Below are 13,162 nucleotides of genomic sequence, written 5' to 3'. Positions count from 1 at the left end.
ATCAAATTCCAATTTTGCAGAGCTTTGTGAGGAGGCATGCCCTCACCCTAATAAGGAGGAAGCTAACAAGCTCTTCTGGTCTCAGCTAACACACACCAGACACAACTGCAGGGCTTGCTCTGCCTGGAGGGAAGAAGCTTAAAAAAAGAAAGCCTGCCAGAGGAAGGGGTAGCAACCAGGCAAAGACTGTGCTTCCAAGACAACTGGTTGCAAGGTGGGATCAATGAAGAGAGAGTCAGTCATGGACTCTGCTGTCCCAGAGACTGCCAAACCAGGCACAGAATGGAGGTTACAAAAAGGGGGTTGTGGAGTTCTAAAGATGGACTCCAACCCTGATCAGGACACTGAAAGGCCTACAGATAAGACAGGCCCCAAAGGGGTGACCAAGAGAATGCCCAGGAGTCTGAGCGCCTTCTTTTTCCTTTGATCCTCCCTGACCTCGAGGAGGGAGAAAGATTTTTGTTTTGTTTGGAGAGACTCAGATATACCCTGAGCAGCGGTAGGACTCTGCAAGAACCAGAGAAGGGTTCACACAAACTGTGGTCTCAAGGGGCCACCACCTTCCACAAGCCTCAAACCCTCCTCTAAGTTTTTGCTGCAATTTTGCATGGAGGATTATTTATGCACCTTAAAGGTGGAGTCTTCATATAAGAACAGCACTTGCACATGTAGATAGAAGCCTAGTTTACATGATTTGCACTTAACAGCTAACTACTCAATCTGTGCACACAAATCCAGGACACTCAACCCTCTCGCCACCAGAAAAAAAACCACACCTTCTAAAAAATAAATTACCTCCCAAACGCCTAAGTGCAAAAAATTGGATATTAGAAATTTAAAAGTCCCAATATCTAATAGACAACACATTAAAAGGTCACATAATGTGAATTAAACTTAGATATTTGTGTGCACTACACTGTAAGCAGGACATACATCATTTATTGCAGTATTTACACAAATGCAGTTATTTAAATTATAAATATTTACAAAAAAATAATATTATGGTATTGACCCAGGGCCTAAATCGAGTCTAGGACTCTATTGTATAAGGTGCGGTACAAACACAGAATAGAGATAATACTTGCCCTAGAGCATATATAGAAGTTGTTCTTGTATATGCAGTATTCTTCAGTTACGCACTTTTGGGGGACCTACATTTCTCAAAGCTCATTTAGTCCTTACTCAGGCAAAACTCCCACTTGCTCATAAATTCTCCAGATTAGGGACTGTCATTATTATGTGTTTGCACAGTGTCCATACAGTGTAGTGCCTACCACAATGGGCCTCAACCCAAATGTTGGCTTTAGGTGCTACCACAATATAAATGTGAAATAATACTACTGGGAATTTGCCTGAGTAAAGGCTGAATAAAAACTGAAGGCCCAATTCTGCCTCCCTTACTCATACAATAAAGTGCTACTCAACTACTCAACATGAGAAAGGGTGGCAGAATGTAGCCCTAAGTCAGAAGGATCTCAGGGTTTAGCTCTTTTTAAAAAATACAATCACTAGTCATTTGCAAATGCTGCATCAGATTCTTGGCCAAATTTCCTAGTGACTTCATTAGTCACTGGAATCCCTGAAAGTATTTACAAACAGAACAGCATCTACTTTATAAAACAGTCAAGTGCATGAGCAATATTGGAAAGAACAAAATGCTGGTGTAAAACCAACATCCCACAAACATGCAATAAATAAATAGGGCACCTGTCGACCGGGAAAACATTTTATTTACCCTTATTAGGATGGCATAATCATGACCTGGTCTTCCTGCAACTAATGGGAAATCAGTTTACTCTCTGATGACTCTGAACCTGCAGTTTGGCCTGTGCAGGTAGATCCCTGCATCCATGGAGATACGTGTGTGTGGGAGCGTGTGTTATAGACAAGTACATGCAAAAATGCAGTTGCTGTTTTAATTCTTTTCACACGCCCCACAGAAGTTGGAAATAAATTCAGCACATAAACACTGTTATTTTCAAAATGTTTGGTAAAAATTTATCCTAACACCTTCAGTGGAATCACTACTTAAAATAAAAAAAATAAATAAAAACCACTCCTAGCTCAATTACGGCAACTATTACCCTACATATCCAATTACAACAGGAGTTTAAAGTGCTCAGCCCCGAGCAGAAGGTGCTTGGCACTTTTTCTGGATCAGGAGTAAATAAAAGCTACTTATCTGCTGCTGAGTTTCTCTTAAACTGTAGAAAACAAAATAGTACGCTATCTGGGTGATATTATCGCCTGCATCCACCTATCACAAGAAATACTTCCCATCAAATATGACATCACCGCCAATCAAATTTCACCCTGCAGCTATTACCTAGGTAACACACTACACACAGTCACTGGAAAGAAGACACAACAAAATCAACACCTTTTTTCTTTCACTAGTTTGGGTATAAATAAAACCTTTATAAAAGTTCGTGCAGTGAAAACTACTGTATGATGAATAAATGATTAAAGCAGGTGCCTGGTTTTAAATACAAAACCTACATTAATGCAATATTAAGACTGTTTAGCTAAAACGGTAGAAAGTAAAGAAATGAAAAATGTAAGGCTTCTATTGCAATGTTAACTAAGCCGCATGGCACCCCTCAGGTATGTTATGGATATATATTCAAAACAAATAGCACAACAGTACATTATATATTTAACAAGACCAAAACAAAAAAAGACTACATATATGCAGTGTGACAGAGCTAGGAACCTTGAGACAAATTCTTCTAATGTATACTGATATAAATCCAGAGTAACTCCTTTGAAATATTGCATGGATCATGTGGATAGCAATGATGTATTCAGTGGTTCAATCATCAAGAAGGCAGGAGTTCACAACCCTTTATCTTTCCCTTCCCCTAACGAAAAGGTGAGAACATATTAATACTATTTTCCATTCATAGAGCACAATATGTCCAATGATCTCAAAGCATCTGCAATAACTAACTATTTGACAGAAGGGAAAATTGAGATACAGAAAAAGTAAGTGCATCTTCCAAGATCACCCAGAGTAGCAGAATGTGGAACAGACCCAGGTCTCCTGCTTTGAGACCTCTGTTTAACCACTAGTTCAGGTGGCCTCCCCTTTAGAACAATAGAGTATCCCACTCAACTTGTTCTGTCTGGTCTTTCGATGAGGTGTTGCCATACAAAAAAATCCCACAAGGTGCCCAGTTTAGCACAGAATTAGCACTCAACAGATAAGGAGTAATAATGTTCAGATGCATAAAGAAAAAATGTGTCATTTCTGATTCTCCTTATTGTTACTCTTCCCCCCCCCCCCAGCTCACTAGGACCCTATTCCATGACATGCAAAGCTCCTCCTGCAAAGGAATGAGTACCTTCAACTATCATTGGCTTCAGTGGGAATTGTGGGTATTTGGCCACCTTGCAGAATCAGGTTCTTTAGCTGTTGACTGCAATCAGATCTGTTAGAATCCAAGGCCAGAGACTGGCCATTAATAGCTATTGCAACACTTACGGCCCAATTCTGCAAAAGTTCACAGTATCAGTTCTTCAGTGACTTCAGTGAGACTACACTGGTGAGGAAGTACTACCCAGCATGAGGTGGGCTGTGGATACAGGCCCTTAGCGAAAAGAAACTTCAGGCAAGTAGCCGAGGAAGGGTTAAAACAATGATTTAAAAGAAAAAGAAAAGAATTATTCCAAGAAGCACAGAGGTGAATTCGAGAAACGGAAACCACAAATAATGTATGTTTCAGAAACCCAGTCAATGCAGTTGAATTTAAGGATCTGTCAGCAGATTTATTTGAAAACCTGTTTTTCAGGAGTGATAACTCATCCAATTCAAATTTGCATCAGGGTTAAAACTTGGCACACAAGGTCTTGAATAGGAACTAGTTTCATTTAAAAAAATTATTGCTGTTGTTTGTTTGTTTTCTCTAAACTTGAAAATAAACTATTTTCTTCATAAACTGTCCAAGAGGTAAAATAGTCAGTCAAATTCAGTGTAGTCCTTTCAGGCTGTCCTTGTCCACCTGGAGCCCATACCTATTCCTCCAAAGACTTGCTTTCATGCTTTTGAATAATTGGCCAAAAAGAAAAATTAAAATGTACCATAACAATTGTATTCACTTTAAAAAGGAGCTATGGATTTCCATGAGAAATGTGCATGTTTGTGGCACCAAGATATTCCACAGTATTTTACCGGAATAAAGAAGATTCCCAGGTCTTAACTCTGGTTTACTGGAGTCTGGAAAGTGCTATCAGTACAACAGCTTCTATATCCAGGGAAGTGAGTTTAAGGATTATCCAGTAGTGGGGCTACCTTTTTTTTTTTTTTTTTTCAAATTCACAAAATAAGACCATTATTTGGAACCCACACAACTCCACTAGAGCTGCGCAGAATATTGGCAATGAAACCCCAAAACAGGTGAAACTTGGTCAGTTTGGGATCCAGATATGAAATTCATACTAAATTTGTCAAAACATTTGTATGAGGCTGGGCTCAGTATTGTGCAAACCCTGGTAGATTTATGATCCTATTCAGTACCCAGGCAAAACTCACCCTTTCATGTGGCTTTAACTTGAAATCTGAAACCAGGTAAAACTTAACTGTATGAGCCTTGAGGCACAGAAAGAGTTGCCTTTTTCCTTTTTCTATAAAGTATCCTCCATGCCCTGTGCACTGTTCAAATAATGATGGTGACTAAAAACAACAAGACCTTGTTTTGGCCAAGTTTCATTTTGAACCAAAAGTGAAATTCAGGGGATTTGAAGCCCCCAAAAGGGAGCCTATACACAGCTGTCTATGCTGACTTGATAGTCTATGATGCTTCAAGCCATTCCTACCGTTCTCAGATTTGAGTTGTGGATGAGAGAAGCCTAACTTCTCTCCCCACCTCCTGCGTGCCACACTGTCAACCGCACATTAATATGTGAGGTTTAATCCTCAGATGTCATCGAGCTCTGTTTGGTGGAGCTGAAAATTGAGGGTGAATGGGCAGGGTCTAAGGCACCATTGCAGCTTCCTGATGCCTGTTTCTGCCCTTGCTGCAAGTTAGGGCAACCTTGAGGTTGGTCTAAATTGTGCCAGCTACTATGGGCCCAAGGGACTGTTCCAGAAGCTGTGCTTGACACTTCCCCTGTTTCTGAACACACGCCTGACATGATTTCTGAATATGTAAAACTCGATTTATGAAATGGGCAAATTTCTGTCATATGTAGTCTGGAGTAAGAGGGTACAGCTTTCATAGAAGACCATGGGCCAAATTCATAGGCAATGGTGTCTGTTGATCATAAATTGGGTATAAATAGGTGAAAGCAGCAAAATAGTGCAACCTGTGCTTTTCTGACATTCCAAAGGTATGCTAAGGGTATGTCTTCACTACCCGCCGTATCGGCGGGTAGCGATCGATTTATCGGGGATCGATATATCACGTCTCGTTAAGACGCGATATATCGATCCCCGAACGTGCTCCCCATCAACTCCGGAACTCCACCGGAGCGAGCGGCGGTAGCGGAGTCGATGGGGGAGCCGCGGCCGTCGATCCCGCACCATGTGGACCCCAGGTAAGTCGATCTAAGATACTTCGACTTCAGCTACGTTATTCACATAGCTGAAGTTGCGTATTTTAGATTGATCCCCCCCCCAGTGTAGACCAGCCCTAATTGAGTAACTTACCTGGTGAGGAGGAGGGGCTCTAGCAAGGACTAAAACTAGCTGGAAGTTGTAAGATAAAGCAGCCCTCATCCCACTATAATTTATGCCCATAATTCTTAATGCTTTGGATCAAATTCTATTCTCAGTTATACCCGTGTGCATCTGAATTAGCTCTAGAGTCTATGTCGTTACTCTGGATTTACACCTAAATATCCGAGAGCAGAATATAGCCCCCGAAGGTCAAATTCAGCTCATGTATCAAAGAGACTAACTCTCACTGAAGTCAAAGAAGGCAAATAGTTTGTGTAAGTGAGACTCCTTTGACATACCCAATAACTGCCACACAGGCATGCCCTGGCATGTGTGGCACCTGTGCATGAACCATTTTCACTAGCATTAACAACTGACTTCAACATGTACTGTAATCGCTGGGGCTGAGCAGCAGGTTTGGATTAAAAATCTGAACCATGTAAACATCAAATGATCTAGATTGAAACCCACCATGTTACAGGTCTGGCTTAAGATTGGAATATTTGCTGGGTTAAAGTCTAACCCTGATATCCTAAATCGGAAACGTATACAAAGACAAGGGTATGCCCCCTTGGAAATTGATTATATTTTAAAGTAGTTTGTCCTCAAGACAAAGCAATTCCAACCAACAGTTCTTAGATGTGAATTTCCAAGAATCTGGATACAGAGGACTGAACTATCAAAAAGGAGGCAATGTAGGGTTTCTCCACTTGCACACCTGCATTTGGAGAGCTGCAATTGTAAACTGACATTTCTGTGCACACTTACTTGTTCTGAAGAGATGTATGTAGGTACAATGTGTGAAACAATGAAAAAAATAGTATGAAAATGAAGAAATAAAAATGCAGGCTGTTTGAAGAACAAAGATCAGTGAAATGGTAAAAAAAAAACTGATTAAAGGAGAAAACCACATACAACCCCCCCCCCCCCCCCCCCCCCGTACCACTATAATGAGCATGCTCAAGAAAAGTTACCTCCAGCTAGGTACTTACAAGTAATAGGAGTAGGAATATGCATTTCTTCTAAACATTGATGGGCAGTCAGATGAAGAAAATGTCCAAAAGGGGGGAAGAAGAAAAAAAACCATAATTAGACTTATATGAAATCTTCTTTATTTGAAATGTACACAGTATTTCAGTGCCATCACTCATACTGAGTTACTTGCTTCTTTTCCCAAGTTTTTCCTGAGAAACAGCATGGCCCACTGAATAGCATGCTGGATTTGGGGTCAGGAGATTTAGGCTCTGTTCCCAGTTCTGCTGCTGACTTGCTGTGTCCCCTTGGACAGCTCAATTCACCTGTCTGTGACTCAATTTCCCCATTTGAAAAATGTGGATGAAGATACTTACCTATCTCTGTAAAGTACTTTGAGATCTTTGGATGAAAAGCATTTTATAAAAGCTAAATATTATTATATGAAACAGAATGGGATGATGAGTAAATATTGTGCATCTTTTGAATATCTACATGTCTGAATAAACAAAGCACTGACTAATCAAGTCTCATGAAACTCTAAATTGTTTATTGATTCAGGTAGCACAAAAGGATGGTGGGTAGATGATTACTCATTAACGTTCTATGTCACTAATTAACCATGAATAATTGTTAAGGATTTCCTATTACAAATTCTCTATGACAGACTTCAGAAGATTTTGATACATTGTATCACAAGGAAATACGTTATGGGAAACATGTGTAGCATAGCGCATGGGGTTTTCCCCACTGGAGAACACTGGAGAAGCAAAGAGCTTCTTATCATAGGTTACGCCACAGGATATGGCACAATGTACTGCAACACAAAGTACTGTACTGCATCTTGACAAACATGAAATGTTGATCATCACAGGTGACAAGCTGAGTCACGACAGAAAAGGAGTGACGAAAGAACACAAACTTCAACTTACTCTACAACTTTACCTTTGTTGTTTCAGCCACTACAAATCCTGGGACAGACTTTCCAAATGTAGACATGTGACATTAAAGTACAATTGTATGTTTAATCTCCACATACAATTACCATGGCTTCACATGGAAACCTAGTAGCTGGGCATATACATGGTTAATTAGTCATATTTGCATACACAATTACCCATTTTGTGTATGCAGTCACAGTAATTGGTGCTCAGAGAGTGGGCATACCATCACGCATGCATTTGGTATTCCTTTTCTTGTTGCAAATATGATCTGCTTCATTTTCTCATTCATGTACAATTTGCTGCCTACAAAGAGATTTCCTCAGGGGAAGTACAGTTGATTACAGATGTGCAAAATTATTACATTGAAACTACATGTTTTGCCTCATAATGGATCTTGTTAAAAACTTGAAATGCAGGCCAGAATCCCAAAGGTTCCCAAACCTTTTAAGTGACTCTGGAATGCATAGCTAAGTGCATCTGGCCTCATTCATTAACTCACATGAAATTCAGGGTTCCACATGATTTTGACAATAAATCAAATGAAATGTAGCCATTTTCATTGAGTTTCATTATGAGATTCTGAGTTCATTTGAACCTAACATCAAAGAGAACCTTGAGAATTATCAGACACAAACATGATATGTTGGGGAAAAGTCACCATGGCTTTTGTAAAGGGAAGTCATTCCTCACCAAGCTATTAGAATTATTTGAGGATGTCAACAAGCATATGAATAAGAGTGACCAAGCTGATATTGAGTACTTGGATTTTTAGAAAGCCTTTGAGAAGGTCCCTTAGCAAGGGCTCTTGAGGAAACTAAGCAGTCATGGGATAACAGGGAAGGTCCTGTTTAAAAGATACAGTGAGGTAGAAAAGTTTGCAGATGATACAAAATTATTCAAGATAGTTAAGTCCAAAGCTGACTATGAAGAGTTACGGGAGACCTCAAAAAACTGGGTGTAGTGGGGCGGCTGCCCCACTCCCTGAGAATTTAGGCTGCAGCAGGCCTGTGCAGATGGACAGCCAATGAGGGAAGGGCTAATTGGGAGCCAATCAGGGCCAGGATCGGAGGCAGCCAATCAGGGCCAGGCTCAGCCCTATAAAAAGGCTGCTCAGGGAGGGAGCAGGCAGTCTGTCCCAGGACTTTGACAGGGGAAGGTCTGTCTCCAGAGGTGGGAGACTAGCACCTGGGACAACGCAGTGCTGGGCAGCCCCAGGGGAGCAGCAGGGAACTCCAGCCCCGTGTCTGCCAGGCTGCAGGCCCTGAGGGGAAGGGCTTAGCCGGTGTGACGGGCCGAAGGGGAAGCGGCCCAGGGACATGGACAGACGGAGGGAGAGAAGGAGGGCAGGATGGCTGCCACTAGAGAGTCCCTGGGTTGGGACCCAGAGTAGTGGGCGGGCCTGCGTCCCCCCCTTCCCCCTTGCCTTACACCCAGCCGACGGGAGTGGCCGTCTTGGGCTGCACCAACCCCCTGCCAAGAGGGGTGTGACTTTGCGGGTGCAGTTGCCCACATTGGCCGGGGTGCAGAGAGACAGCCGATTGATCACCCCCGGGAAGGGGGCGAGGCTGGACTAAGGGCACTGCCGGAAGGCAGTGGCTCGAAAAGGACGCCGCGAGCTGGTGAGCGATGCGGGCTCAGATGCCAACCGAGGGCGAGACAACGGATGGGACACCACCAGGAGGGGGCGTTCCACTGGACAGAGCTAATTCCTGGAGACAACCAGCAGGAGGCGCCAGGTGGTGAGGCCCAACCTTGTCACACTGGGTGACTGGACAACAAAATGTCAGATGAAATTCAAGATTGATAAATGCAAAGTAATGCACACTGGAAAAAATAATCCCAACTACACATATATAATGAAGGGATCTAAATTAGCTGTTACCATTCAAGAAAGAGTTCTTGGAGTCATTGTGGATAGTTCTCTGAAAACTACAGCTCAGTGGGAAGCAGCAATCAAAAATGCTCCTTGAATGGTAGGAACTATTAGGAAAGGGATAGAAAATAGGACTGAAAATATTACGATACCGCTACATTAATCCATGGTGTGCCCACACCTGGAATACTGCCTTCTGTTCATCTCTAGGGCCCTACCAATTTCACAGCTGTGAAAAATGTGTCACGGCCCATGAAATATGCCCTTCCCTATGAAATCTGATCTCCCTCTTGCTGCTGGGAGCACCCCAGTCAGGGGGCTCCTAGCTGCAAGTCCCAACTGAGCTGGGGAGAGAGAGGACTTGTCCTTCCCCAGTGCTCTCGCTCTCGGTGGGAGATCAGACCCACCTCCCAGTACCTCCCCCTGCTGCAGAAAGCTCCAGCCTCCAAGGTTTCTGTAGCTGGAGGAGATTTGTGGAGATGGGTCTGATATCCCCCTGCTCCAGGGAGTGCCCCAGCTAAGGAGACTCCTAGCTGTGAGCCCCTGCTGGACTGGGAGAGGACAGGACTTGTTCTTCCCTGGCATGGCAGCTGGGACGGGGTGGTGGTGAGATCAGACCCACTTCTGGGTTGGGACCTCCATGGTTAGAACATTGAAATTTCAGATGTAAACAGCTGAAAATGTGAAATTGGCCAATTTTAAAACCTTCTGCCTGTGAAATTGATCAAAATGGACCATGAATTTGGTAGGGCCCTACCCATCTCTGAAAGGATATAGTGAACTGGAAAAAGTTCAGAGGAGAGCAACAAAGATAATCAAGGGTATGGAACGATTAAAAAAAAAGAGTAAAAAGATTAGGGTTGTTCAGTTTAGAAGAGAGATGACTAAAGGGGATATGATAGAAGTCTATAAAATCATGAATAATGTGGAAAAAGTGACTAGAGAAGGTTTATTTACCCTTTACCACAATACAAAACCCAGGGGTCACCCAATGAAATGAATAGGCAGCAGGTTTAGTACAGACAAGAGGAAATACTTTTTCACATAACGCACAACTAACCTGTGGAATTCGCTGCCATGAGATGTTGTGATGGCTACAAATAGAACTGGCTTCACCAAGATGGTCAGGGATGCAACCCCTGCTCAGGGCAACTCGAAACCTCTGACTGCGAGAAGCCAGGAGGGGAAGACAGGGATGGATCACTCCATAATTGCCCTGTTCTGTAAACTCCCCTTGAAGCTCTGGGCCATTGTCAGAGACAGGATACTGGGCAAGATGGATCATTAGTCTGACCCAGTATGACCATTATGTTCTTATGAGGAGGGATTTGGGAAGTGAGAGCCCATGTAGACGAAAGCCAAAAGCAATATTCCAAAAAGTGAAGGGCAAGTACTATGATTTTCACAGTGTTGCCAACTCGAGTGATTTTAATTGTGACTCTAGCCATATTTTGTGTTTTTCTTGAAGCCCCAGCTTCTGAAGTTGTGTGATTTCATGAGAATTTCGTCTTTCATTTAAAAAAAAAAAAGTTTCCAGCCCTCAAGGTTTCAGGGCAAACCAGAAGGCAGAATTTTTTTTAAAAGGCCCATTAGTTTTAAGCCCATCTAATGATTTTTCAGGGCCTGATTCATTATTTTTGCATGCTTGGGACTGGCTACATTCCACACAGCTCTAGGATTCCCAAACTCTCTTTTCTTTTAATATCACCACAGTGACTCTCTAAAAGCCAGGGTCTAGGAAAGGTGGAGAATAACTTAAAGTTCCCCAAAGATTACGAAAAAAAAAAAGCGCTGGAATCCAAGGAGGTGCCTTTCATTTTTATTCATGTGCAGAAGTTTCTCCATGTGTCATTTGCTCAGTCTCTTCTTCTTACCTACTGAGGATATAACCAGACTAACTTTCTGTAAAGCCCAATCTAATGCAGTCAAGGATTTCCTTTTAAACATCCAACAGCTGACCTCTTAACTACCTAAATCCAGTCATTGAAACATGGTGACTAATTTGAACTGGGTTTGGGGGCTTTTTGCAATGCTAAATCTCTGCTTCCTACTGCAGAACATCTGGCTCCAGAGATGGAGGTGGAAGGAGTCAGGTCAGACTTCTAGTTATGCTGTTTGACTGGCCTAACCATTTGATAGTGAAAGTCAGACAGCTGAAACTGAGCATATCCCATAGTCTGTGTTTCTTTGGGACTAGATATAGCCATATCTACCATCTCTATATAAGTAACAGAGAGAAAGATGACTGATATATATATATATATAGATTTCAGAGTAGCAGCCGTGTTAGTCTGTATCAGCAAAAAGAACAGGAGTACTTGTGGCACCTTAGAGACTAACAAATTTATTAGAGCATAAGCTTTCGTGACGGGTTGGATCACAGAAACCCCCTTGGGAGCTGCCACCCAATGTGCCAAGACTACCCCTGCTTCTGTTTTCCCTGCCAGCTCAGGGCTCCAGCACCCTGTCTTGCTGAATTAGACACTCCAGTCCACTTCAACACAGACCCAGGGTCTGAATCAGTTGTCCCAAAGCTACAAGTTTATCCAAAAACAGCTCACAGGGGTGTGCTTGTCTTTAGCACTCAGATGCCCAACTCCCAATGGGGTCTAAACCCAGATAAATCCGTTTTACCCTGCATAAAGCTTATGCAGGGCAAACTCATAGATTGTTCGCCCTCTATAACACTGATAGAGAGATATGCACAGCTGTTTGCTCCCCCAGGTATTAATACATACTCTGAGTAAATTACTAAATAAAAAGTGATTTTATTAAATACAGACAGTAGGATTTAAGTGGTTCAAAGTAGTAACAGACAGAACAAAGTAAGTCACAAGCAAAATAAAATAAAATGCGCAAATCTATGCCTAATCAAACTAAATACAGATAATCTCACCCTCAGAGATGCTTCAGTAAGTTTTTCTCAGACTGGACACCTTCCAGGCCTGGGCACAATTCTTTCCCCTGGTACAACTCTTGTTCCAGCTTAGGTGTTATCTAGGGGATTCTCCATGATGGCTCCTCGAAAGCTTATGCTCTAATAAATTTGTTAGTCTCTAAGGTGCCACAAGTACTCCTGTTCTTTATATATATATATATAGAGAGAGAGAGAGAGACCTCCTGTCTCTTGCTCCTAGTCCCAGTCTTCTTGGCCAGCCACTCCCAATCTCCCCCACCCCAATTCGCAGTCCATTTTCCTCCTAGTGGTAGCTAGCATTCCCAGTCTCCTTCCCCTCCTCCCCCACCCACTATCCCGGCTTCTTGTTTCAATCTACTCCCCCCCCCCCCCCCAGTGGTCCATCTCCTGTACCATCTGCATTCAAATCAGGGAAATTTCTCCTCCATGCTGCCTGAGTTAAGCGTGGGGGGGGGGGCATTTAGAGCTCAGGAGAGATAGTAGCCCTGCTTTCAGTTCTGGTGCCTGAACCCAGACCCAGCAAGGCACGCAATAGCTCAGAGCAGTAATTGCAAGGACAGTTCTGCTCATCCAGACTGGAGCATGCTCAGTGTGGATGGAATTTTTAAACTGAAAAGCCCTAGAAAATCTCTGCTGAGCATAGGTAAAATGATTTTCCAAGGAATTATAACTTGGCCAAATTTGTGTGGATTTTCACGGGGACGTCAAGCATAGGGGTGCTAGACATTTTCAAAGAAAGGATCACCAGAATTTAACATTGGCAAAACAACATATTTTCCCCCTATAATCCTTGGAAATGG

At 42.6% G+C, this 13,162-nt stretch overlaps 1 protein-coding gene across 1 annotated transcript in view; it reads right to left on the bottom strand.

Moving 5' to 3' along the window:
- Nucleotides 1–13,162, bottom strand: part of PTPRT (protein tyrosine phosphatase receptor type T) — a 697,808-nt gene that overhangs the window by 75,568 nt on the left and 609,078 nt on the right. The window contains exon 15 of the mRNA XM_026656812.2: nt 6,649–6,678. Coding sequence (XP_026512597.1) covers nt 6,649–6,678 — 30 coding nt within the window. The remainder of the gene's footprint in view (nt 1–6,648; nt 6,679–13,162) is intronic.

Source organism: Terrapene carolina, unplaced genomic scaffold (assembly GCF_002925995.2).
Source record: "Terrapene carolina triunguis isolate 2854851 unplaced genomic scaffold, T_m_triunguis-2.0 Scaffold233, whole genome shotgun sequence".
NCBI classification, from domain to species: Eukaryota; Metazoa; Chordata; order Testudines; family Emydidae; genus Terrapene; species Terrapene triunguis.
Note: the sequence above shows the minus strand (reverse complement) of the source record. Positions and strands in the feature narration are given on the sequence as shown.